Source organism: Musca domestica, unplaced genomic scaffold (genome assembly GCF_030504385.1).
Source record: "Musca domestica strain aabys unplaced genomic scaffold, Musca_domestica.polishedcontigs.V.1.1 79, whole genome shotgun sequence".
Taxonomy (NCBI): domain Eukaryota; kingdom Metazoa; phylum Arthropoda; class Insecta; order Diptera; family Muscidae; genus Musca; species Musca domestica.
Genome location: NW_026712406.1, coordinates 920,729 through 947,590, shown reverse-complemented (window position 1 = coordinate 947,590; position 26,862 = coordinate 920,729). Strand labels below are relative to the sequence as shown.

The window sequence follows — 26,862 nt, the reverse complement described above, 5'->3', positions numbered from 1 at the left end:
CAGAAGGAATGGACCGATATTGCCCATCTCCGAACTCGATCTAAGTTTGACAATAATATCACGATGTACCAAGTTTGGATCAAATCGGATACTCCCTTTGAGAGTTATCGGTCGCAGCAGCTAGCTAGACAGGCAGACAGAGGGACGGACGATCATCGCTAGATCGGCTCCAAATGTCATGAGACGGATTTGGCCCAAAGATAAAGATACGATGAGACACTTTTGGGGGTATCAAATGATATATACCCTCTCTAGCCATATGGTTGCGAGTGTAATTAATCCCAACGGATAGAATTCTCAAATTCGAAATGAGGGTCTCATATGGAGTCTAGGATAGGTGTACCATAGTTTTAATTTTGGAAGTTCGAATAAGTGTACTAAAAGCACTAAAAAGTACTACATTTGCTGTTATGTGAACGGACAGGGCTAAAATCTTCATATTTGGTATAAGAATTAAGTTGGGGAAATAAAATTGATACAAGAAGGTGGTTTTGGAAATGTGTACAAGTGTACGAAAAGTACTAAGTAGTACCATACATGGTACTGGGGTAACATATAATGCTTGAAATCTGAAATTTTATCTGAGGGTCGCTGTTCATGTGTGATTTCGGAAATTGTTGTATGAAAAGTATTGAATGGTACTATATTTTGGGTCTGGGCTTGAGATTTGGAGGTGATTTTGGAAAGGTGTACTACAAGTATACGTACTAAAGTACTAAATCGTACTATATTTGGTACAATTTTATATTGGGTGAACAGATAGTGCTTGAAATCTGAAACTTGGTACTACGGTCGTTGTTCGAGTGGACCCTGGACACATGGAGGTGGTTTCGGAATAGTTTACAACTATTTTTCGAAAAGTACTGAATGCTACTATATTTGGTACTGGGTGAAGGGATAGAGATAAAATTTGGAAATTTAATATTTAGATTACTAAAGGTATCTGTGTTTGAGATTTGGCGGTGGTTTGGAAATCTGTCCCATGGAAATGCCGAATAGTAATAAATGACACTAAATTGGATATTGGGTGAAGGATAGAGCTCAAATCCTCAAATTTGACAATGAGGACTTTGTTGGTATCTGGAATTGAGGTAAGGAGGTGGTCTTGGAAATGTGTACAATATTTGTACGAAAAGTACTAAATAATATTAAATTTGGTAATGGGAGAAATTAAAAAGCTGAAATCCTGACATTTGATATACATGTCTATGTTGGTGTCTTTAGTCGAGTACGCACAAAAAGTGTCAAATGCCAAAAAATGTGTTTGTATCTAGGGTGGAGAGAAGGAAGTACATTTGGAATTTTGTATTAGGATAGAGTTGGAATTCTGAAATTTGGTATGGGGACCGCCGTTGGTATATAGTTTTGAGTGAAATTTTTCAAAAAATAGTAAATGGTACTAAATTTGGACTTGGTACAACCAATAGGGATAGGGATAAAATTCTGAAATTTAATATTTACAAACTGTTAGTATGTAAGTTGTGATCTGGAAGTGGGTATGGAATTACGTACTATAGTTGTTCGAAAAGTACTAAATATTACTTAATTTGGTATGGCGTGTGTTCTGAAACCGTGAAATTTAATATTGCGATAAATATTGGTGTCTAGAATTGAGTTTTGCAATTGAGTATTAAAATTATACGAAAATCACTTAAAGGTACTAATTTTCTGGTATGGAAATGTCTGGTATGGAAAGGTGTGGATTTTTTTGTATATGCGTACTAAATGTTACTAAAAAATCCTTGTATTTTTGCCACCAAGACACTATATACCTAAAAAAATTCCAGAATCTTAATCCGCAATTGTGAAACAGGGGGGAATTTTTCCCCTGTCAATCCGCAATTGTGAATTTCCCCCCTATATTTAAGTTACGTAAAAAGTCAAAACGCCGACAGACTTTTTTTAGTTCTAGATAGGATAGAACATATATGAGATATATACCTTAATCTGGATCGATGTCCGCCTACTTTTGGCAAGGGGTATTTTTAGGTTGTATGTGACCCATTCACATCGTCATCGTTCTCAGTCGGGCAGTTATTTCACTAATCTTTTATATGCATATGTAGATAGATATAAAAATCTAATCCCTCACTCTCTTTCTTAAAATTCCAGGTTGTCTATCGTCTACCCCGCGAAATTCGCCCCATCAAATACAAACTCTACATTCATCCCGATTTGGTGGCGAAAACTTGCACTGGAACCGTTTCGATTCAAATCGAAATAGATGTTGTAACCAATTTGATTGTCCTAAATGCCCGTGCTTTGAAAATTGAAGGCATCAGCATTCTGAATATGATGGCGCGCATGCGTATTCGCATCAAGAAATTCTATTTGTCAGAGGAACGTGAAATGTTGTTCATCGAATTGGAGGAGTTGTTGTACACGGGAATGCCCTATGTAGTTTCGATTTCATATGAATGCGATTTGGGCGGTTTGACTGGCATCTATCACAGTTCGTATTTGGATCCAACGGGAAAATCGAGGTAAGTTGGAATAGTTCTTTTTTTCTTAAGAAAAATTATGACAAAAGCATTTCTTAGAAGAAAATATTTATTTATAATAATTTACATTTGGTGGAATTTAAAAATATCATTCACCTCTTCTACTTTTTTATTTCGAACAAGGTTTGATATGTAAATGCTGTTATTCGATTTTCTGCATTAGTATGTATAAGGGGCGTTTCCCAGCATGAACGTATTGTTATGATACCAAATTTCTGTGTCAAAGCACTTAATTTTGTCAGCGGAACAGTTTTTCTAGTCGGTTTGCTATCACAGCGGGATGGCACTGATATTGGTGTTATATTACCTGCTGTTATTTCTGATAAACTGAAATTTCTACAAAACGGTTAATTGCAGTAAAATATTCAACCTGTTCTATGGATTTGGAAAATGGTATTTCCAGTTTTTTTTTTTTTTTTTTGGAAATTCGTAACAAATTTTTAAATTTACTAAAATTTTATATTGGGGTCCCTGTTGGTGGTAGGCTTGCGAAAATTTTGAAAGTTGATATTTAGATCGCTGATGGTATAGATTTGAAGGTGTTTTCGGAAATGTGCACCATATTTAGTACAATTTGGTATTGAGTGAACAGAAAGTGCCTGAAGTTTGCTTGGACATTAGGAGGTGATTTCGAAAATGTGTACTATAATTGTATGAAAAGTACTGAATGGTACTATGACTCGTATTGGGCGAAGGAATAGAGATGATATTCAGATTACTGATGGTATCTGGATTGGAGATTTGGCTGTGCTAAAAAAGTACTAAATGGTACTAAATTTGGTATAAGGTGAAGAGATAGAGCTGGAATCGCAAAAAATCATATAGAGGTCTCTGTTGGTATTTTGAATTGAGATGCAGAGATGATTTTGAAAATGTGTACTATAATTGTACGAAAAGTACTAAATTTGGTATTCGTCGAAGGAACAGAGCTGAAATCTTGAAATTTGATATGGCTGTGGGATAAAATTCTGAAATTTGATATTTAGGATACTGATGGTATTTGGGTTTGAGATTTGGAGTTGGTTTTAGAAATGTGTATTACAAGTACACGAAAGGTACTAAATAGTACTGTATGTGCTAAGTTTTGTATTGGAGTTTGAAATTTTAAATTAAGGTCGGTATTCAAGTGTAGCGTAGATATATGTAGGTGTTTTCGGAAATGTGTAATGTACGAAAAGTACTAAATTGGGTGAAGGAATAGCGCTGAAATCCCGAAATTTGATAAGGATGTCAATGTTAGTGTCTGGGGTTAAGATGTGGAGTTGGATTCGGAAAAGTGTACTATAATTGTACAAAAAGTACCAAATAGTACTAAATTTGGTAGAGATACAATTCTAAAATTCGATATTTTGATTACTGATGGTATCTGGGTTTGAGATTTCGAGGTTATACGAAAAGTACTAAATTGATGTACATTTTGTATTAGATGAAGGAATACAGCTAAAATTCTAAAATGTGATGTTGAGGTCATTGTTGGTTTCTAGGAATTTCGTATGGTGGCGTTGAACCAGCTATTATAATTTATTATTTTCTCTTCTACAGATGTAATACACTATTAGTCTTCAATAAATGGAAATATTTTAGAGACTGAAGTTTTTCGATAGTTTTTCAGGCGACTCGGAAATTATGCTGCTTAAAAAAATAAAAATAAAAAAACAATAAATTCGGCCGGGACGAACTTTGAATATCCCCCACTCTTTGGGACCAATTTGACAACTTTCAAATCCGTTAAAAAATTCTGCTAAAATCATCAAAATACCGAATATAGGGTGTTATCCATATGAAGGGGCTATACGAAGTCGTGAACCTGCACGTACAATTTTCTGTTATAGGCTGTATCCATTACGGAATTCAAATATCAAATTTGAAACATTTCCGGTAAATAATGTCGCTTAAATCATCAAAATAACCAATATGGGGAAGTATCGTTATATGGCGGATATACGATATCGTCGACCTACATGCGCAATTTTTTGTTCCGATTACGAACTTTAAATGCGAAATTTGAAACAATTCCTGTGAATAATGTCGCTAAAATCATCAAAATAACGAATATCGGGGGGTATAGTTATATGGGGGATATACGATATGGACCTGCATGCGCAATTAGTCAAAATTTGTCATAGATTTTAGTACCCATTACGAACTTTAAATACGAGATTTGAAACAATTCCGGTCAAACATTTGGCCAAAATAATCAAAATACCAAACATCGAGAGGTTCCATTATATTTGGAAATACGATATCGTGGACCTATACAGACCATTCTCTTCGAGGGGGTAAAGTACTCAGAAGGAACTCCTTGTGTTGAATTTCAGACAATTCCATTAAAAAATGGGGCTAAAAGTATCAAAAAACCGAATATCGAACTTGATCTGTCTGCAGATCAAAAGACGGATCTGTGCCAAATTTTGGCTTTCTATCTTAATTCGTTTTGACTCTAGCGTGATTACAACACACGAACGGACATGACTAAATCATCTTAGAATTTTAAGCTAACCAATTAAATCATAAAAGTTCAACTACCTTTCCTTGGTTTTGCGAATTAGTTTAGTGTAAACGAAGCCTAACTCTTGGTGTTGCCAAAATTTAACAACACAAGTTGCGCGCAAAATTATATCTCACAAGCCTCTCCAAGAGAGACTTAGGTCATTGTGATATCTACTCCCCAATCGATTCAAAAACAATACAAAAAGCCGGTCTCAGCGACAATATGCAGTGGATGGGCAAAAGCACACACGACAACAACAACAAAAGCAACAACAACAACAATAAGAGAAACAGGAAAACAAAAAATCAACCAGTCCAATACAAAGCTTGGCTCTGCGAACGCACTATGCACAACGTCGAGCAACAAGTATCGGCAAAGAAAGCCAGCTTCGAATTCCCTCGGCGCACTCCGAATCAGTCTCCCCATCACACTAATATTTTAATCCAGCCATCCAAGTCTTGTGTTAGTTGGAGGTGGGGATACGGTTGGGGGGGACAATGTTGTTCAGTTCAGACTGGCTGACTGGCTGAGTGGCTTATGTTGTTGTCGCCGTTGTGTTTTTTCTACTGCTTTTGTTGTTGTTATTGTTGGTTTTTTACACAAAAAGTCTTTACAGTTGAATTGAAACCAAAAACACAAATCAGTTGAGAGTGAACGTTGGTCAAAGTTAGGCGGTCCACAGCGGCATTTACACGGTGCGAATTCAATTTTGAATGGCAAACGAAAATTGAATAGAAATCGACACACAAAGAAAAATCAAAATAACGGAATTTTTTTATAAAAAAAACAAAATTTAACGGCAAATTGAATATTTGAAAAAAATAAAAGAAATAGTTTTGGTGTTTTGCGAATAATAAAAAAAATTAATTTAAATTTGTGCAAATAAATCTCGGTTTTTTGTTTTCTTAAAAATCGAAACTACAAATTATCCATAAATCATAGCGACGCACAAGTCAAGGCTTTTTAAGCTGCGTTTATCCAGCAATTTTTGTTCAGTGCATGTCCAGCTAATTGACTTCCAAGGTTTGAAAAGAAAAATCATTTATTTTTGTTTCGACAAAGAAATGAAAGTTCAAGCAGCTGCTTTGAAGAGTAAAAAAAAATAAACGCCAAAACAAAATTAAATTCGAGGTCAAGGTATCCCTGCTGACTGATGAAGGTGGCCAACCATCATTTGTTGTTCCTACTTCAAATTTTCCGCCTGCAAAATAATTAATTAACTTTAAATAGAGTGAGAGGGAAAACAGAGTTTGATTTTGAAACTTCAGTTTGACTTCAGTTTCATGGCTGCAAGTTTGGTTTGAAAGGAAAGTGAAATCAATAGGAAGTTCCATTTCGAAAGACATTCGAAAGAAGAAAAGAAAAACACAATCATCATTTGTCTCAAACCGCATCATTATCAATAGAAACAGGCACAACAGCAACAACAACAACAACAAACGGTGCCGCCACAAGATCGTAAACAACATTCATCAATAATGCCCCCCGAATTGAAAACAAGTGAAAGAAACGAAAGATATATTGCTATTGTTTCCAATTTTGTGGGGGAGGGGAGGTTGGACAGTTTGTCACTTCCAAAAAAGTCATACATTTTTGGAATTTTGAAGCCGAAAATGATTATTTTGGATACCCTTACACCAGGGAGAAATTGCGGGATATAGACAAATTAAATCGACATCTTCGAAAAATTTCACTGGAATAATGGGACAACTTGTAATAATAAGTTCTCACCTAAAATCTGTTGAGCAATATCGGTCCACACCTGCACAGAGAGAGAAAGGATAATCCGCTTTTGCTTCAACTAGCAAATCGTAATATTTGCATTCGTTCTAGGTCAGGTGCGAAAATGGAAAATATCGGTTCACTCCATCAAGTACCTCCCCCATAAATGGTCAACATTTTAAATAATTATAACTCTAAAAAAAATTGTTGGAAGTGTCCGATTGTCTTCAAATTGCACACATCACATTATTTTTATTAATCCAAGGTCTGGTATGAAGGTGGGATGTATCGGTCCACTTTTTCTGGTACCTCCCCCACAAAGGGTCAAAATTTTGAATATTCATGAAGCTCATAAAACACGAAATTAACATCCGATTCCATTCAGACTTGGTACATCTCAATATTTCCATTAACACAAGATCTGTTATAAAGATGCTACAGATCGGACCATTTATTTTGGTACTTTCCCCACAAAGGGTCAAAATATGGAATAACCAAAGCGATCATAAAATCCAAAATAAGCATCCGGTTCTCTTCTAATTTCGCACATGCCACTATTTTTACTAATTCAAGGTCTGCTGTGAAGAGAGCATATATTGATCTACTCCATCACGTACCACCCCCTCAAAGGGTCAAAATTTTGAATATTCATGAAGCTCATAAAACGTGAAATTAACATCCGATTTCTTTCAGACTTGGCAAATCTCAAAATTTTTATCAACACAAGATCTGTTATAAAGATGGTAAGATATAGGACCATTCCTTCTAGTACCTCTCCCATAGAGGGTCAAAGTTTCGAATAACCAAAATGATCATAAAAACCGAAATAAGCATCTGGATCTCTTCAAATTCCACACATGCGATTAACTTTATTAATCCAAGGTCTTGTGTGAAGATCACTCTTTCTGGTACTTCCCCCACGGAGGGTTCAAAATTTTGAAAAACAAAAAACACCAGAAATCTGTGATGAAAATGTAATTAATCGGAATTTATGATTATGATTGGATATAAATGTTAGATTTTCTTTGAAAACAGGACATATTTTTGATCTGTATTAGATAGATACGATTTGGAAAATATTGGCCAATTGCTACGGAACCTTCCCCATAATGGGTCAACAATTAGAATAATCATAACTCAGGGCTGGGGTTATAAATCTGTCGGCAAAACTTGTTACTGTAAATTTTGACACGTTTTTATTCTAAACCAAAATCTCCCTTTACACTGTATTTTTTGGGAAGAGTGTCAAAGGAGGAAATATTCTACTTTAAATTTCATTATGAATCTCTGAACAAAAGAAAATGGTAATGTTAATATGTACCATAAAAAATATCATTAATTTTGTTTAATAAAACATCCTATTTCCTAATCGACAAATTTAACACTTTTTTCAAATTCCACGTAAATTTTCTTAAAATTTCACTGTGCAAAAATTAATCTGGGTGTGGGAGATACGAAGTGGACCTGTTATCTGTGATCGCTTTGTAAATCAAAATCCCAAATAGTTTTGGGATCTAAGACCAAATTTTCAAGGGTATCTATATTGCCACAGCCATAAACAAGGGGTCCCCAAAATGTTGAGCTATGTTTCGCAAAAGAAATAGCTTTGATATTTGATAGAGATCTTAGAATTACATCTAGAATCTTTGGCACAAAATATGAGCTTTATCGGCCGACTTTTTGTTATAGCCCCTCATCCTATAACGCTATATCCTGATATCAAGGATTTGATAATACTCGGTTTGTAGATCAAAATTCCAAACGTGTTTTGGGTGCTAAGGCCAAATTTTCAAGGGTCTCTATATTGCCACAGCCATAAACAAAGGGTCTCCAAAATGTTGAGCTATATTTCGCAAATTTAAGGATATAGCTTTGATATTTGTTAGAGATATTAGGATCTACTTCTAGAATCGTTGGTACAAAATATGAGCTATATCGGCCGACTTTTTGTTATAGCCCCTCATGTTATAAAGCTATATCTTGATTTCAAGGATCTGGTTTGTAGATCAAAATCCCAAACGTGTTTTGGGTTCTAAGACCAAATTTTCAAGGGCCTTTATATTGCCATAGCCGTAAAAAGTCTCCAAAATGTTGAGCTATATTTTGCAAATTTAAAGATATAGCTTTGATATTTGATAGAGAATTAAGGATCTTCATCTAGAATCGTTGGCACAAAATATGGCACAAAATATGAGCTATATCGGCCGATTTTTTGTTATAGCCCCTCATCATATAACGCTATATCCTGATTTCAAGGATTTGATAATACTCGGTTTGTAGATCAAAAATCCCAAACGTGTTTTGGGCTCTAAGGCCAAACTTACAAGGGCCTCTATATTGCCACAGCCATAAACAAAGGGTCTCCAAAATGTTGAGCTATGCTTCGCATATCTTTTGCGATATTTTGATATTTGATAGAGATCTTAGGATTACATCTTGAATCGTTGGCACAAAATATGGGCCATATCAATCAACTTTTTGATATAGCCCCTCATCATATAAGGCTACATCCTAATTTCAAATATTATTTACGTTTTTGACCATACGTTTCAATACATTTTGGGTGAATCTAGGAACCCTTCATGCAAAATATTATCAATATAAGTCCAGGTTTTGGTAAAGCCTTTGTGTAAAGATATACCCACTTTTTATTTATTTCGAAGGCCTTGACCATGTATTTCCATCGATTTGGCATCAAATTAGTTTCTTAAGGCGTCCATCTTAAATGCTGCCAATAAACTTTAAAACCACATTTTTGAGGACCCAATGAAACTCCCAATGAAAAATATTATCAATATCAGTCCATGTTTTGGAATAGCCCTTATAAAAAATATACCCACGGTTAAGTTATTTCGAAAGCCGTGGTTTCTATGGCTAATCAAATTTGCTTGACTTCTTTTCTCAGGGCGTTGAACACCTATTGGCTATACATTTCAATGTAGTATCACCTTAACCCCTACCAATAAACTTCGAAAATCCTTCTTATTTGAAGACCTTCCCATACAACTTTCATTGTACCATGGTCCCACAAACATTTATCCAAACATACTTCTGGTATGCGTTACGGTTGAGTAAACCTAAAAACTACAAACATTTAAAACTTCACACACCAGCTAACCAACAAACAAAGAACAAAACTCAACTAAACAACAATAACCAATAAACAATGGTTGAAAATTACAATTATTACAGTGCAAGTGCAAAAAACGAAACACAAACAACAACTCATTGTAATCATCTCCATTGGCATTTATTTGTAAACAATGCCAAGGGGGGAGTGGAAAATAAAGGCAACATTTTTCTGTTGTTTGAAGGTGTCGATCGTTGATGAAAGGTGAACGAAATAAAATTTCAATTCCAAACAAATTGAGATATTTTTATTGGGATATTCATCTAATTTTTTTTTAATTTTTTTGAATAGAAAGAAAAGAAATTGTTTTTAAAACCTGTTCGCCACTACTATTTAGGCCAGAAAGTTGTGTGGCTGCTGTTGTTGTTGATTGCGAACTTGTGTGTTGGTTGGTGGGTTGGCTTGGCTGTTTGAAGTTGTTGACGAGCCTCAACTCATATACAAATTGAATTGAGTCAAACGGGGCTGCAATGTTTTGATGACAAATCCGATAGAAATTTATATTAGAATTCCTAGCATTCTTCATCAAATTTAAAGATAAGTTACCACAGAAAGGAAAACTCTATTTAAGATATATATTAAGGAAAAAGTCGGAAATATTTCCCTTTTTCATGGATTTTTCCCCGGCCAAGTCCCTTAACATAGCGTAAATCAGGGGATATCTTTATACAAGGACCGTACCAAAACAAGGACTTTTATTAATAACTTTTTGTTAACTGCGTTTCTATAGAATAAGAACTTGAAATACCAAAATTTGGCGAAATTGAATTGAATGTATGACCAAAGCGTAAAAAAAAAAACTTGAAATCGGGATTTGAGCTTATTTAGGGTTATACTAAAAAGGTGGAACGAAATGGCCAATTTTTCTAAGCAATGATTGTTAAAGCTCTACATTTAACATTGCGCAATGTATCTCAAAATATAGGGGTTCCTTTCTCCAAAACATGAAGTTTAAAGGGAGATTTTGACTCAGATTGGAAACGTGTTCAATTAACAGTAAAATAAACAAACACATATGTTGCACTTGTAGTACATAAGATTCTAATATAATTTTCTTAAAAACTATTAAACCTAGCTATACGTTATATTTTGACATTTGTAATGAAATTTTGTGTAGAATATTTCATCCTTTGAGACTTTTTGCCTAAAACGAAATTTTCCATTACTTTCAAGCATCATCAAAATTAGATAAAAAATTGAAATATTTTCACTTATATTTCACATCATTGATTCGTATATTTTCCTGATGTATGGATGGACAAATAGATTAATTTTCAGTGGTGACTAATAATGAAATTTGTTCTAGAATATTTCTTCCGTTGACCACTTCCCCCAAAAATAAGGAATTGAGGGTTTGATTTTGACTCAGTTTGGAAACGTCTAAAATTATTAGTAAAAAAACGTAAACAAAACAAGAAAAAATGCTATAAGTTAGGCCGGGCCGAACTTTGAATACCCTCCAACACATGGAACGAATTTGGCAATTTTCAAAAAATAAAATCTGTTAAAATCTTAAAAATACCGAATTTAGCCGTTATATTGGGGTCTATACGATGACGTGGACCTGCACAGACAACTTTCTGTCATGGGCTGCAGTATGCATTATAAACTTCAAATTTCAAATTTTAAACAATTCCAATGAATAATGTCGCTAAAATCATTAAAATACCAAATGTCGGAATGTACCGTTATATGGGGGCTATACGAAGACTTGGACCTGCACAGACAATTTTCTGTCATAGACTGTCGTATCCATTACCAACTTCAAATACCAAATTTGAAGCAATTCCGGTGAATAATGTCGGTAAAATCATCAAAATTCCAAATATCGGGAGGTACCCGATGTGGGGGCTATACCAAAACGTGAACCTGCACAGACAATTTTCTGGCATAGGTTGTAGTATCCGCTACGAACTTCAAATACCAAATTTGAGACAATTCCGGTGAATAATGTCGCTAAAATCGTTAAAATACCGAATGTCGGGAGGTACCGTTATATGGGGCCTGTACCAGGACGTGGACCTGCACGGAAAATTTTCTTCCATAGGCTGTAGTGCTCATTACGAACTACAAATATCAAATTTGAAACAATTCCTGTGAATAATGTCACTAAAATCGTTAAAATACCGAATATCGGGAGGTACCGTTAAAGGGAGCCTATACAAAGGCGTGGACCTACATAGACAATTTTCTGTCTTTGGCTGTAGTATCTATTACGAACTTCAAATACCAAATTTGAAACAACTCCCGTGAATAATGTTGTTAAAATCATCAAAACACCGATTATTGGAAGGTACACCATATGGGGGGCTATACGAAGACGTGAACCTGCACAGAAAATTTTCTGTCAGAGGCTGTAATATCGATTACGAACTTCAAATGCCAAAATCATTCAAAAAACCGAATATCGGGAAGAGGGGGCTATACCAAAACGTGCACCTGCACAGACAATTTTCTGTCATAGGCTGTAGTATTCATTGCGAACTTCACATACCAAATTTGAAACAATTCCGTTGAATAATGTCGGTAAAATCATCAAAATTCTGAAAATACGGGGGTACTAATATATGAGGGCTATACCAAAACGTGGACATTCATGGCCAATTTTCAATACCGAAAGTCCTGCAGACATAATATTGATTTGAGTAAAATTTTATCTGCCTGCTTCATTTCGTTCGGAAGCTAAAGTGATTTCCACAGACGGACGGACTTCGCATTATCGACATAGAATTTAATGCTGATCAAGAATATATATACTTTGTGGAGTCTAAAATGTATATTTCGAGATTTTACAAACAGAATGACAAACTTAATATATCCTCCATACTATGGTGGAGTATATTATACCCTCCATTCTATGGTGGAGGGTATAAAAACTGTGGTAGAGGTGGTGAACTTATCCCCTCAATTTGAGTTACCTTGTCATGTAAAATTTCAAAACTCCCATACACCTTACTTCCATTTTTAAATCTATTTTCATAATCCACTTTGGGTTTCCTGAAATGATGGGGAAAACAGTTGAATTTCATAGTGTCATTGTTGAATGCATTATTATTTAAAAAAGCTCAGTATATGCAAAGAAAAATAACCTCAAAAGATCAATACTCTATCTAAAATGGTGTTAAACACTTTATTCACTCTCTGTCATGTGTCAGGTTTCTTTTGTTTACATTTTTTCCTGTACTATTTGCTTTCGAGTCCATTGGCATTCATTCGGGCAGACAGACATGGAGCATGATTAATGCCATTATTAAATGCATTGAACCGGGGGGTTCTGACCACTTCTGGCTTCGGCTGGCAATGCGTTTTTTTACATACCTGGGCGTCCGTAATGCCAGCAGCATTCCTTCTCATTTCAGATTCAGGTTGCATCCATGCAACCAAGAACTGGATGGCCAAGTGCTAACTCAGTACGTGAGCAGACGGACAGACAAATAGATAGATATATGTATACATGTACTACTCGGGTAATGGAATAGAGGTAGTACACGCATTCTTTGCATTATTAGTGTCCACTTTCCAGAATGGCTGAGCTGTGCACTCCAATGGCATGCGGAGAAGCAAAAGTTTTCTTTTTTCGCTGGTGGTGATGGAATACGGGTTATTGGTTTCTTTACTTTCTTTCTTTCGTTGGACTACTGCATTGTTTGATGTTACTTTTGTTTTTCGCTCTCTCTCTCTCTCACACACACTCCATCCATGACTATCTCCATTTGTTTCTGTTATTGTTTGCCAGAAGTCATTAAACATTGTAAAGTTTTGTCCAGGTAATTGGCTTTATATTTATTATTGTCATTATTATCGGTTTCTTTTTGCGAGTCTTGGCTTTTTCCTTTGTATTTAGCATCTTTTCTTTAGCTGAGTGCCTTGATATTTTTCCTCGCTCTTCTTTCAGGGCTGAGTTTTTTGTTGTTTCTTCTTCATTTGTTTTTTTTTTTTTGTTTAGTTCCTATGTTAAGATAGATTCTTTGTTGTTGAAATTTTGGTTTTCATTAATTTTTTTTTGCTGCTGCTTCTGCCGCTGAATGTCAGTCAGTCAGCCAGTGGGTCGATGGCTTGCAAAATTTGTTTTCATTTGTTGTTTTTTATGATGTTGTGTCTTTCATGACATTTGCTTGAGATTTTCTAGTTTTGAAATCCAAAAAAAAAAAACAGAGTAGTGCCATAAAATAGTAACGCCATAAATAAATTAATGATGCTATGTTTTGAGCTGAGCGAATTTTTATGGTGTTAGGTATCACCGTTTCGGGGGTAGTGTTAATTTCACAGTGCTAAAGTGAAAAAATAGCGATTATACTAAGCTTTGTTTATTTTAGTAGTTAGTAATAATTTTGACAAGTGTAAAAATCTCTTTCTTAATTTTTTTTAAAGAGTTTCTTACTTTGTTGTGAGGTGTTGTCGAAAAATTGTTAATCAAAACCTGAAAACCTCTTTTGTTTTCTTTTTATTATTATACCTTCCACAATAGTATGGAGGGTATTAAGACTGTCATTACATTTGTAACACCTCGAAACATATACTTTAGACCCCACAAAGTATACATATTCTTGATCAGCTTAAAATTCTATATCTATTCTCTCCGTCTGTAGAAATCACTCTAGCTTCCGAACGTAATGAAGTGGGTTGATAAAATTTTACTCAAATGTATATTATGTCTGCAGGACTTTTGGTATTGAAAATAGGCCATGTAGGTCCACGTTTTGCTTTATATGGGGGCCAAAATGATACCTCCCAATATTCGGTATTTTGATGATTTTAGCGATGCTATTCACAGGAATTGTTTCAAATTTGGTATTTGAAGTTCGTAATGGATACTACAGCCTAAGACAAAAAATTGTCTGTGCAGGTTCACGTCTTCGTATAGCCTCTATATTATGGTACCTCCAGATATTCGGTATTTTGATGATTAGAGCTACATTATTCACTGGAAATGTTTCAAAATTAGTATTTGAAGTTCGTAATGGATACTACAGACTATGACAAAAAATTGTCTGTGCAGGTCCACGCCTTCGTGTAGCCCCCATATAACCGAACCTCCCGATATTCGGTATTTTGGGGATTTAAGCGACATTATTTACCAGAAATCTTTCAAAATCGGTATTCTGCGGATTTTAGCAACCAGAATTGTTTCAAAATTGGTATTTGAAGTTCGTAATGGGTACTACAGCCTATGACAGAAAACTGTCTGTGTAGATCCACATCTTCGTATAGCCCCCATATAACGGTACCTCCCTATATTCGGGATTTTGATGATTTTAGCGACATTTTTCACCGGAATTGTTTGAAATTTGGCATTTGAAGTTCGTAACGGGTACTACAGCCTAAGACAGAAAAATTGTCTGTGTAGATCCACGTTTTGGTATAGCCCTCATATAACGGCACCTCCCTATATTCGGTATTTTGATGATTTTAGCAACATTATTCACCGGAATTGTTTCAAATTTGTTATTTGAAGTTCGTAATGGATACTACAGCCTAAGACAGAAAAATTGTCTGTGTAGATCCACGTTTTCGTATAGACCCCAAAAAACGGTACCTCCCGATATTCGGTATTTTGATGATTTTAGCAACATTATTCACCGGAATTGTTTCAAATTTGTTATTTGAAGTTCGTAATGGATACTACAGCCTAAGACAGAAAAATTGTCTGTGTAGATCCACGTTTTGGCATAGCCCTCATATTACGGCACCTCCCTATATTCGGTATTTTGATGATTTTAGCAACATTACTCACCGGAATTGTTTCAAATTTGGCATTTGAAGTTCGTAATGGCTACTACAGCCTATGACAGAAAATTGTCTGTGAAGGTCCACGTTCTGGTATAGCCCCATATAATGGTGCCTCCCGATATTTGGTATTTTGATGATGTTAGCTACATTACTCACCGATTTTTTTTTTCAAGTTTTGCATTTGAATATTGTAATGGCTTATGACAAAAGTTGCCTATGCAGGTCCATGTCGTCGTATAGACCCTAATATAATGTCTACAATCGGAATTTTTAAGATTTTAACGGATTTTATTTTTTTGAAAATTGCCAAATTAGTTTCAAATGTTGGAGGGTACTCAAAGTTCGGCCCGGCCGAACGTACAGCTTTTTTACTTGTTTTTTTTTTTTACTTTAATCTGAGGGATGTCGAAAAATCGATTTAGAAATTATGTCTGACATAATCGCTGTAAAATTCGCAATATTTTAAGCTTAGAAGCTTAAAATCCGCTCTGCTTGACCAAGTCATAATATATTTAAATCATCGAATATTGACTGATGGTATGGATCTGTCGGCCAAACCGACTTCCACCAAAGTTTTTATTTAAGTTTTTCAATCTAAAATAATGATTAAAGAAATATTCATTTTTCGAAATTGAATGCAATAATTTTGACCCTCGAAAATTAGTGCAACATTACGTGTTATACTCATTAAGTTAGGATTTCCGTGCCCTCTAAATACCAGCAGTGGCCCACATGCCAAATTTCAGGACTCTAGTTTCGGACGTTTAAACTTTTATTCTATAGCCCATGACATTTCCTTCAATTTAAATTTGCTACTCAAAACACCTTTTTGCCTACAGGCTACTTGCGTATTATACCCCAATAATTTCCATTGCCACCTAATATCAAGATCTGCCCCTCAACGCCAACTCTCAGATCTGACGTTATTTATAAAACATTTTTTATGGCATTAGTCACTCCATTTAAAGACATGAAAACGAAAACCAGTCTAGTTGCTTGCAAAAATACAACAACAAAAACAAAAATAGAAAAAAATTCCAATATTGCAAATAATTTTGATTTAATTTTATGCATATATGGAGGACGTCGAGAGCATGCGCACTGGCTTTGGAGAATTCCTAATGCAGGTTATGCGAAAAAAAGCACTACATTTTAAATTACAATTAAAGCAAGACCTCCAGATGGCAAAAACAAAAGTTATTTTTTATCCAAGCAAATGTACAGTTAAACTGTGCAATTTAACAATCTGTCCATCATTAGGTTCAGTTTACCTTCAGCTGTTCGTCAGGTGGAGGTAATGTGGCACACTGACACACATATTTGTTTAAAGAGCAATAACAAATTCTCCGGTGATAAAATACAAGCCACGGGAATTCACTGCATAGAATTAGGTTTTTAATTACCCTCCTCAATGTACTTGAAACAATCACATGCAAAAGTTATGTGGGGAATACTCCACCACCACCTGAGTCTTAAAGTGCCTTTGGCTAAACACACCGTCTGTCCGTCATTGGCGACAATTTAAAAACCAAAAACACAAAACCATTTTAGCCAATATTATGGCTAAAACAACGTGACGTAGTTGATTAATCGACTAATAGTCTGTCAGATGGTTGTGTTTTTTCCATTTCATTTGCTATTATCAAAGGCCTATAGCCAACCAACCAGGCAGCCTGATTCATTTACTTTACGGTATACAATTAACATATTCATGTTGCGCATGCGCACACGTGCAGAGAATGTGAAATTATCAGATAGCGCTTTGTGTCGGCGGCGGCCATAAATGCAAAATGTTTTTGTTTTCTTGTTGTTGTTGTTTGATTTTGGGTGCAGTTAAAATATTAAAATCCAATAAAAATAAAAATTAAACTGTCAAGGGTGTGAGTAATTGTTCATCATCATCGGAAAGCCAACAATTCGTAGTTGCTTGCCATTATTGTTGTGGGCAGACCTCGCCCCACAAAAAATAGAAACCCTCAATGGGTTCTTCAAAACGTACAAGCCATTGTTATCAAGAAATGACATTGGCTATGGTAAAGTCTTTCTATTGAATTATTTGGTTTTTTCTCCTGCTCTTCTTCAATGGTGATAAATTGTTAGAAGTGAAAATGAAAATCTAGAGAAAAATACTTTCTTTTGTAACCAGCAAATAGAAATTAATTTTTCAATTAACCTAGATTTTGAAGGAATTCAATATGAAGTCAATAATAATAATAGTTTTTGTCAAAATTATAGAGATTGGGTAAAATTGTCTTTTTGGGTAAAGTAGGACACTATATGACAGAGAGAAAAACTACACAACAGAAATCAGGAAACAGTATAAATGGTTTTATGTTTGGTAGTACCGAACTTTGAATACTATTTGCCATTAGAGAAAGAAAGCTTTCGAAAATATGTTCTTATGTTCCTGATTACAATCTCTGAACTTCTTCAGATAGAGAATCGTGGGGTAAACCAAATACTTGTTAAGAAGAGGTTCCCATATATGAGAGATGTATTAAAGTAATGAACTACATTAACCCTTTCTTACCAGAGGCTTAGATTTCAAACACCAAATTTCAAATAATTTCGGGATTAAAACGCCGAATGTAAAGTCCATATCAAAATTTCCTGCCAGAGAGATTGGGAACCATTGCGAACTTTAACAAGTTGAAAAGCAGTAAGCTCGGCCGGGCCGAGCTTTGAATACCCTCCACCATTTGGATCTAATTTGGAAATTTTAAAAAAACAAAATCCTTAAAAAAATTCTGTTAAATTTTTGAAAATACCGAATATAGCCGTTATATTGGGGTCTATACGACTTGGACCTAAATAGGCCTTGTTTGTCATAAGCCATTACCATATTCAAATTCGGAACTTGAAATAAACGGTGAATAATGCTGCTAAAATCGTACGTAATTTGAAACAATTCCGTTAAATAATGACACTAAAATCATCAAAATACCGAATATCGGGAGTTACCGTTGTATGGGGGCTATACGAAGACGTGGACCTACATGGCTTATTTACGGACTTAACCTGCCACCTGAAAAAATAAACACGTGTGCAAAATTTTAGCCTTCTATCTCAATTCCTTCGTGATTACAACAGACAGAGAGAGGGCTAAATCGACTTAGAATTTGACGCTGATCAAGAATATATATACTTTGTTGGATCTGACATGAGTATTTCGAGGAGTTACAAACGGAATGACAAAGTTAATATACCCTCCATAGTATGGTGGAGGGTATAAAAACAAAATTTTAAAACATTTGATTAAAGTGCTGAATATTGCGTCGAATCATTATTAGAACAGATTATTTTCTGCCAGGTATTCAAATTCTAGGTTGATAAACAATTCCTTTGGAAAATATTTCTAAAATCTTGAAAATACCCAATATCGGGAAGATGGACCAAAATAAACGATATGCTGCTAAATGCATTGGTACCCATTACGAACTTCAGGTGCGAAAATCAAAAAATTACACCAAAAAATGTCGTTAAGATCATCAAACTACCGCATATAAGGAGATACTAATCGTGCACCTATGTGCATTATTTTGTGTCGGAGTAGGGTGGTAGACCGATATCTCTCATATACATACCAGAACTTGAGTTAGTAAAAATATTGGGATATGTGAAACTTTAAGAGAAACGGGTGTTTATTTCGCATTTTAAGAGATATATAATTATTCAAAATGTTGACCCGTTGTGGGGGAGGTGCCAAGAGGACCTTCTTCACACCTGATCTTGTGCTGGTAGAAATATTGAGATTTGCATCCTATCTTCACACCAGATCTTGTCTTGATAGAAATATTGGGATGTGCGAACTTTTAAGACAATCTGATACTTATTTCACATTTTAAAAGAATTATAATTTTTCAAAATATTGACCCTAGGAGTGGAGTGGGCCGATATTGCCCAATTTCGGACCGGACATAGCACTGTCAAAATTTAGATCTTTCGTGGGAGAAGTACCAGAAAGAGTGGACTGACATTGCCCATCTTCGAACTCGATCTAAGTTTGACAATAATATTATGATGTGCCAAATATGGATCAAATCGGGTACCCCCAACGAGAATTATCGTGCTCACCTACCATATAGACAGAAAGACGGACGAATATGTGAAATTTTTCAAATATCTATCTCAAATCCTTCGAATGTAGTGTGATTACAGCAGACTGCAATGCCATTCGAATAAGAGCGAGGGAATACCATTCGAATAAGAGCGAGTATTTCAAAGCTTTGCTCCTAATACGATTTCAAAACAGCTCACCAGCCTCATACACCTTTTCCCTCCCGACTACCATTTGTTTCTGTCGGCGCAGAACGCTATCAGTGTACCTCAAATTAGGGAAATTGTACCAAATTAGTTGTAAGAATGTTTTAAATAGTTTCAAAATATCGAACTACAACCACTGTGGACGGAAAATACGACCTTTAAATATCGTCATTTCTGTAACTTCAAATACGTTACAATATGTAAGAATTTGTTTTCGCATAATTGCCGAGAATGCAGCAAAAATTATCTTCTGCAGAATAATGTGTGTTTGTGCAATTATTCTGGTCTACATGTCATCGTAATTAATCTCTGCTCATTAAATGTCAAAAGATCTTTCTAATTACAAGAGACATATTCAATTATGTTGTACACTGTAAAAAAGGTGTGTTCTATTGGAAAAAAGAAGAAGTGATGGAGAAGGGGGTCTTTCTGGTCCTTATTTGAAAATATTGAAAAAATAGCTCCCTTTGAAGGTTGTCATAGCAAGTCAAAATATTATAAAACTCTACTACAGGTTCTGAAAGACGTGAAAAGTCTAAATCTTACTTAAACGTCGGGACTTCATAAAACACATTTCAGGGTTAATGTCGTACTTTATGTGAGTTTTGTGAAAAAGTCTCCTTCAAAGCATCATTTTAGAAAGGTGACGACAAAGACAAAAATATCCGCCGTCAAATTTTATTATGGATTACAAAAAACAAAACTGTATTTCCACTGCATTAAAAAAACAGTAAGTTCGGTCAGATTTGAATATTTGCAAATTGTAAAAAAGTCCGTTGAAAAGTACTGCTAAAATCAAAAAAAAAAATCGAATGTAGGGATATGCCGTTATATTGGTGCCTATATGCAGACATGGACCTGTAGATGCAACTTAATTTTTGTCATAGGCCATTTCGATATTCAAATACGAAACTTGAAACGATGCCATTGAATAATGTCGCTAAAAACATCAAAATAGCGAATTTTGGGAAGTACCGCTATAAGGGGAATATACGAAGAACTCGACCTGCATATACAATTTTTTGTCATAGACTGTAGTACCCACAAAGAACGTTAAATACAAACTTTTATAAAATGCCAGTGATAAATGTCGCTAAAATCATCAAAATACCGAATATAAGGAGATATTGTTATATGGGGGCTATATGATGAACTGGACCTGTATATGCAAATTTCATAGGTTGTAGTACCCTTAAGGAAGTTTAAATAGAAAATTTGATACAATTCCGGTGATGAATGTCGTTGAAATCATCAAAATACCGAATATAGGGTTGTGCTGTTATATGGGGGCTATACAAAAATGTAGACCCACATAGTCAGTTTTCTGTCACAGACTGTGTTACCTATTACGAATCTTCTTTACGAAATCTGGTGGATAAAGCCGCTCAAATCATCACAATACCGAATATGGGGAGGTACAGTTATGTCCCAAAACTTGGATTTACATATACTGACAGTTCTAGGCAAGGGAACACACGCTATAGCAAATTTGGGTTAAAATTATGACTACAACACCCAAAATACCTTAAATCTATCAGTACAGTTATATGGGGCTAATCCTAAACATATATCTATATATATTCGATTTTCAATACCAAAAGTCCACATCTGAGTATTTTTCGGAAGGTAGAGTAATTTCTACGGCCAGACGGACATCGCTAAATCGACATTGAATTTTATGCTGATTAAGAACATACTTTGTGGGGTCTAAAATGTTTATTTCGAGGTGTAACAAACGAAATGACAAACTTAATATATTCTCCTTAGTATGGTGGAGACTATAAAACGCAAAAAAATCTCTACTTGTTTGACAAATGTTTCCTCGCCATTTTTTTCGAAATTACCATAAAATTTCGTTTAAATTTTTGTATTGCCTCAATTCGATCAATAGTTGGCCATTATATTAATCTCTCTGTGTAATAAAAACTATGAATAGCATAAATAATTTCCCTCAAAACGTTAAAAACATGCAATCAATTAATGATCACTGACCGGCCAGTGGTCAGAGCAGTGATGATGATGATGATGTATGAGAAAAGTACACAGAACTGGACAATCCTGTACGAGATGATCTCTTCCACATAAAAGTGAACTGGAAGTAATTAATAAACCGACATTACACCACATACATAAATAAATAGGCACGTACGTACATGTACGAGTATGATGTACGATGACGTTGTATGATGTATGATCAAATTAGGTCTACGTCTTGAGTTTAATTCGTGTTAGTTGTGTCACGTTATTGTGACCCCAATGCGGCACTTTTTCTATGAAATTGCACTGAATTGGTTTATGACAAAGAAAAAAACACACACACAAAATAAATAAATGTAATAATAAATATAATAGAAAAAACAAAATTTTTTGCATATGCAAATTTATAAAGATACCCTACAGTCAGCAGCATGGGAATCTGAAAAATGAAAATGCATGACGTTTGTTGAGTAAAGGAAAATTGAAAAAGTAAAATTTTATATTTTTAAAAGTATATATAAATTGATTGCTTAAATCGGGACTATTTTCCCATTGGTTTAATATCATATTAATCTCTATTGCCCTCTCTCTCTCTCTCTCTCCCTCTCTCTCTCTTAAGAGTTATGTTTTTCAAAACAAAACTGAGAGTCATAACTCCGACAGATGACATTAGGTTTCAATTTTCCAAGATTTGTATGCCCTCCACCATAGTATGGAGGGTTTTTAAGTTTGTCATTCCGTTTGTAACACCTCGAAATATACCTTTTAGACCCCATAGAGTATATATATTCTCAGCATAAAATTTTATGTCGATTTAGCGATGTCCGTCCGTCTGTGGAGATCACTCTAGCTTCCGAACGAAATGAAGTAGGTTGATACAATTTTACTCAAATGTATATAATGTCTGCAGGACTTTTGATATTAAAAATGGACCATATAGGTCCACGTCTTGGTGTAGTCCCCATACAACGGTACCTCCCTATTTTCGGTATTTTGTTGATTTAAGCGACATTATTCACCGGAATTGTTTCAAATTTGGTATTTGAAGTTCGTAATGGATATCAGAGCCTATGACAGAAAATTGTATGTGCAGGTCCATGTCTTCGTATAGCCCTCAAATAACGGTACCAACGGATATTCGAGATTTTGATAATTTTAGCGACATTATTCATCGGAATTGTTTCATTTTTGGTATTTGAAGTTCGTAGCGGATGCTACAGCCTATGACAAAAAATTGTCTGTGCAGGTCAACGTTTTGGTGTAGTCCCCATACAACGGTGCCTCCCTATTTTCGGTATTTTGGTGATTTAAGCGACATTATTCACCGGAACTGTTTCAGATTTGGTATTTGAAGTTCGTAATGGATACTACAGCCTATGAAAGAAGGTTGTCTGTGCAGGTCTAAGCCTTCGTATATCCCCCATATACCGGCACCTGCCGATATTCGGTATTTAGATGATTGTAGCGACATTATTCACCGGAATTGTTTCAAATTTAGTATTTGAAATTCGTAATGGATACTACAGCCTAGGACAGAAAATTGTGTGTGCAGGTCCACGTCTTCGTATATCCCCTATATAACGGTACCTCCCGATATTCGATATTTTCATAATTTTAGCTCATTATTCACCGATTTTTTTCCAAGTTTCGCATTTAAATATTGTAATGGCTTGTGACAAAAGTTGCCTATGCAGGTTCACGTCGTCGTATAGACCCTAATATAATGGCTACATACTGTATTTTTAAGAATTTTTATTTATTTATTTTATTTTATTTATTTATTTATTTATTTTTTTTTTTTTTTTTTTTTTTTTGAAAATTGTCAAATTTGTTTCAAAAGGCGGAGGGTATTTAAGGTTCGGCCCGGTCGAAATTACAGCTTTTTTACTTGTTTCAATTCCGATGGAAATTTGAAGTAAAAGATCCCGATATTTGCAATCGTTTTTTAAATCCTATGTAGTACCCCAATCAGTTCGTCCTAAATCTCCCATTGTATTGCGGTATTATTGCATTACTTTGACAAACAACAACAATAACAACAAAATTAAAACAAATTTTGAATAGGCGTTTTGAGAAACTTGCTGTGAATTACAGTCATTGTTGTTGTCGTTTGATGCCTCCAACAAATAATAATTTCCATAATTGACTGTGATGCCCCACAGGGTACGAAAGCTCTTCTGTTAGATGCGGCACTAACGGATGATGATGCCAGGCTAACACAGTTCAAACAGCGATGGAGCGATTATTCATGCATACGCAAACGCATCATAAAGAAGCAATTGCATTTTTTTGTGGGGGGGGGAGGTATTACCAACCACAGTAAGTGAGCGAGCGGGTGTTGGCCTGCCGTTGCATCAAAGCACTACAGCTACAAAAACTAAAGGCGAACATAAAAATATTACAATATCAAAAATGTTTGCAGCAAATATTTATGCATTTGAAAAATGAAACCATATCACATCATCATCATCGTCGTCCACGTCGTCATGAGAGTGTGATTCATGCTTATCTGCAGGCTGCAGCGTATAATGCAAAGTGGAATGAAAATAAGAAAATGTTTACAGAATTTTTGGTCCTCTGTGTGGAGGTCGATATGACACCTATTCGAACTCGATCTAAAGGCTAGTATACAAATGATGTAAGAGTTTTGCACCCTCAGCCATATGGCTAGAGAGGGTATATATCATTTGATAGGGCCAAAACGTGCCTCATCGAAATAACGGTTTTACACCCTAAGTCTCTTTGGACCAAATCAGTTTCAGGACATTTGGAGTTTTCTGGTATCCACAATGCGTCAAAATTTTGAATATCCATGAAGCTCATAAGACCCGAAATTAAAATCCGATTTCATTTAAACTTAGCACATGCCAATATTTCCATCAACACAAGATCTGTTGAGAAGATGGTAGAGATCACACCATTCCTTCTGGTACCTCCCCCACAAAGGGTCAAAGTTTTGAGTAACAAAGCGATCATAAAATCCGAAATAAGCATCTGGTTCTCTTCAAATTACATACATCACAATATTTTTATTAACCCAAGGTATTGTGTGGAAATGGGATATATCGGTCCATTCTATCTGGGACCTCAATTTTTTTCAATTTTATTAAATGAAAGCAAAAAATGTCGGAAATAGCATCAAATTTTAGAATAATTTTAGTTTTGTTCGAATTGGTCACCTTTGGCACGAATTATAACCTTCAAACGGCCAATGAAACCGTTACACCCTGCCCGAATGTTGCTCTGTGGTATTTTGGCTCATTCCCGCCGAAGCATTTGCTGGAGTTGATCCACACTTTGGTATTTTTTAGTGCCAACCTTGCTTTCCAAAACAATCCAGACACAATAGTCCAACGGATTGGGATCCGGAGATTTTGGTGGTCATTGAGCGCTGGAAATGAAGCGAGGCACCTCATTTTGTAACCATTCTTGGGTGGCGCGTGCTGAGTCCTGTTGGAATGCCCAAGGTCTGTGGCCAAAATGTTTGCGTGCCCAGGGCTTTAATACACCCTCCAGAATATTTTCGCTATAATATTCGGCATTTATTCTAATGCCACGGTCGATTAATACTAGCGGAGAGCGATCATCGGCCGTTTAGGGCAAACCACACCATCACCATGGCCGGCGCTTGAGTTCTGGTGACCTCTTTGGCAGGTAAACACGATCATTTTGTTTGTTCACAAACTGCTGGACAACGAATGTTTTCTCATCGGAAAAAACCAAATTCAACAGTTCACCACTTTCGGCCAAGCGAAGCAACTCTTTAGCTCTTTTGAGTCTATATTCTTTCTGTCGTGGTGTAAGTTCTTGCACTTTTTGGAATTTCAATGGCTCAACTCAACTCATTTTTCAATATTTGCCGAATGAAATATTGGGATATGTTCATCTCACGAGCCATTTTTCGGCAACTGCGACACGGGTTTCGATCAAGTCGCTTCTTTACTTTTCGAACCATTTCTGCTGATGTTGCTTTTTCTTCCGTCCACTTCCCCGACATCAAGGAAGTGAGACACAAAAGATTTATTCACATTTAAATGCTGGAGTGCTCTAACGATAGCCACTTGTGGTTTTCCGTACAAATATAAAGAAATAACACTATCACGCTTGAATTCCATCACGAATAACTTTTTTTCAGGAAAATTCTCACCAAAATGCTTTTGTACGCTTGTAAACAATATAAGGAGCTGTCACTGGAATAATTTTAACAGCTATCGGATGAGCGGCTTAGAAATGACAGCAGTCTGAAGTTGCTTGCAGTTTTTTTCATCTCACCCTGTATCTCTCTTAACCAGAAATCTGATATGGATATGTAATTTATCGGAATTTATGATTTCGCATAAAATGGATATACGTTCGATATCCTTCAAATTTTGCACATACCAATATTTGTATCTGTATTAGATGAAGTATGAAAATGAAATACTCCGGTCAGCTGTATCTGTTTCCTCACGCATATTTCCACATTTTCCAGGAATTTGGAGATATCTCATATCAAGTACAGGAAGTAGTCGATATAGTCCAAATATGTCACGTGGTAATATTTATATCAGTTTTAGGTCAGCTACGAATTGGTAAATATTATATTCGGAACCTCACCCATGACCCTTTATGGGTGAGGTTCCGAATATAATATTTACCAATTCGTAGCTGACCTAAAACTGATATAAATAACTGATATGAATAATTGTTTTTTTTTTTTTTTTTTTTTTTGGAATTGTGAGACTTAACTGCGAAAGGAGTTTCCCAATCCTCAATGATAAAGAGTCTCCTCATAAAGAGTCAAGAGGTTGAATAATCATAAGTCAAGGATGGGGGTATACATCTGTCGCAAAACCGACTGATATTATTTGACTTGTTTTTTATAACCGAATTAATTCAGGGGTATTGCTTTTTTGGAATTGTGAGACTTCAATTGAGAAAGGAGTTTTCCTATCCTCAAAGAGACTTAGTGCTCAGTCGCTGTAATTTTCCAATTACGGTTGTTCAGTATTAAATTTAAAAGGAATTTAATGTTTTTTAAATTGGTGGTGGATTTCTGGTATTAAGAA

At 35.4% G+C, this 26,862-nt stretch overlaps 1 protein-coding gene across 2 annotated transcripts in view; it reads left to right on the top strand.

Annotated features, from left to right (window-relative positions):
- LOC131800326 (glutamyl aminopeptidase-like) overlaps positions 1-26,862 on the top strand; it is a 50,827-nt gene that overhangs the window by 6,533 nt on the left and 17,432 nt on the right. The window contains exon 3 of one of the 2 annotated variants that reach the window (XM_059130746.1): positions 2,113-2,483. In XM_059130746.1, the coding sequence (XP_058986729.1) occupies positions 2,113-2,483 (371 nt within the window). Of the gene's footprint in view, positions 1-2,112; positions 2,484-5,594; positions 5,688-26,862 lie in introns of those variants that run through there. The other variant, XM_059130745.1, reaches the window with a different exon arrangement.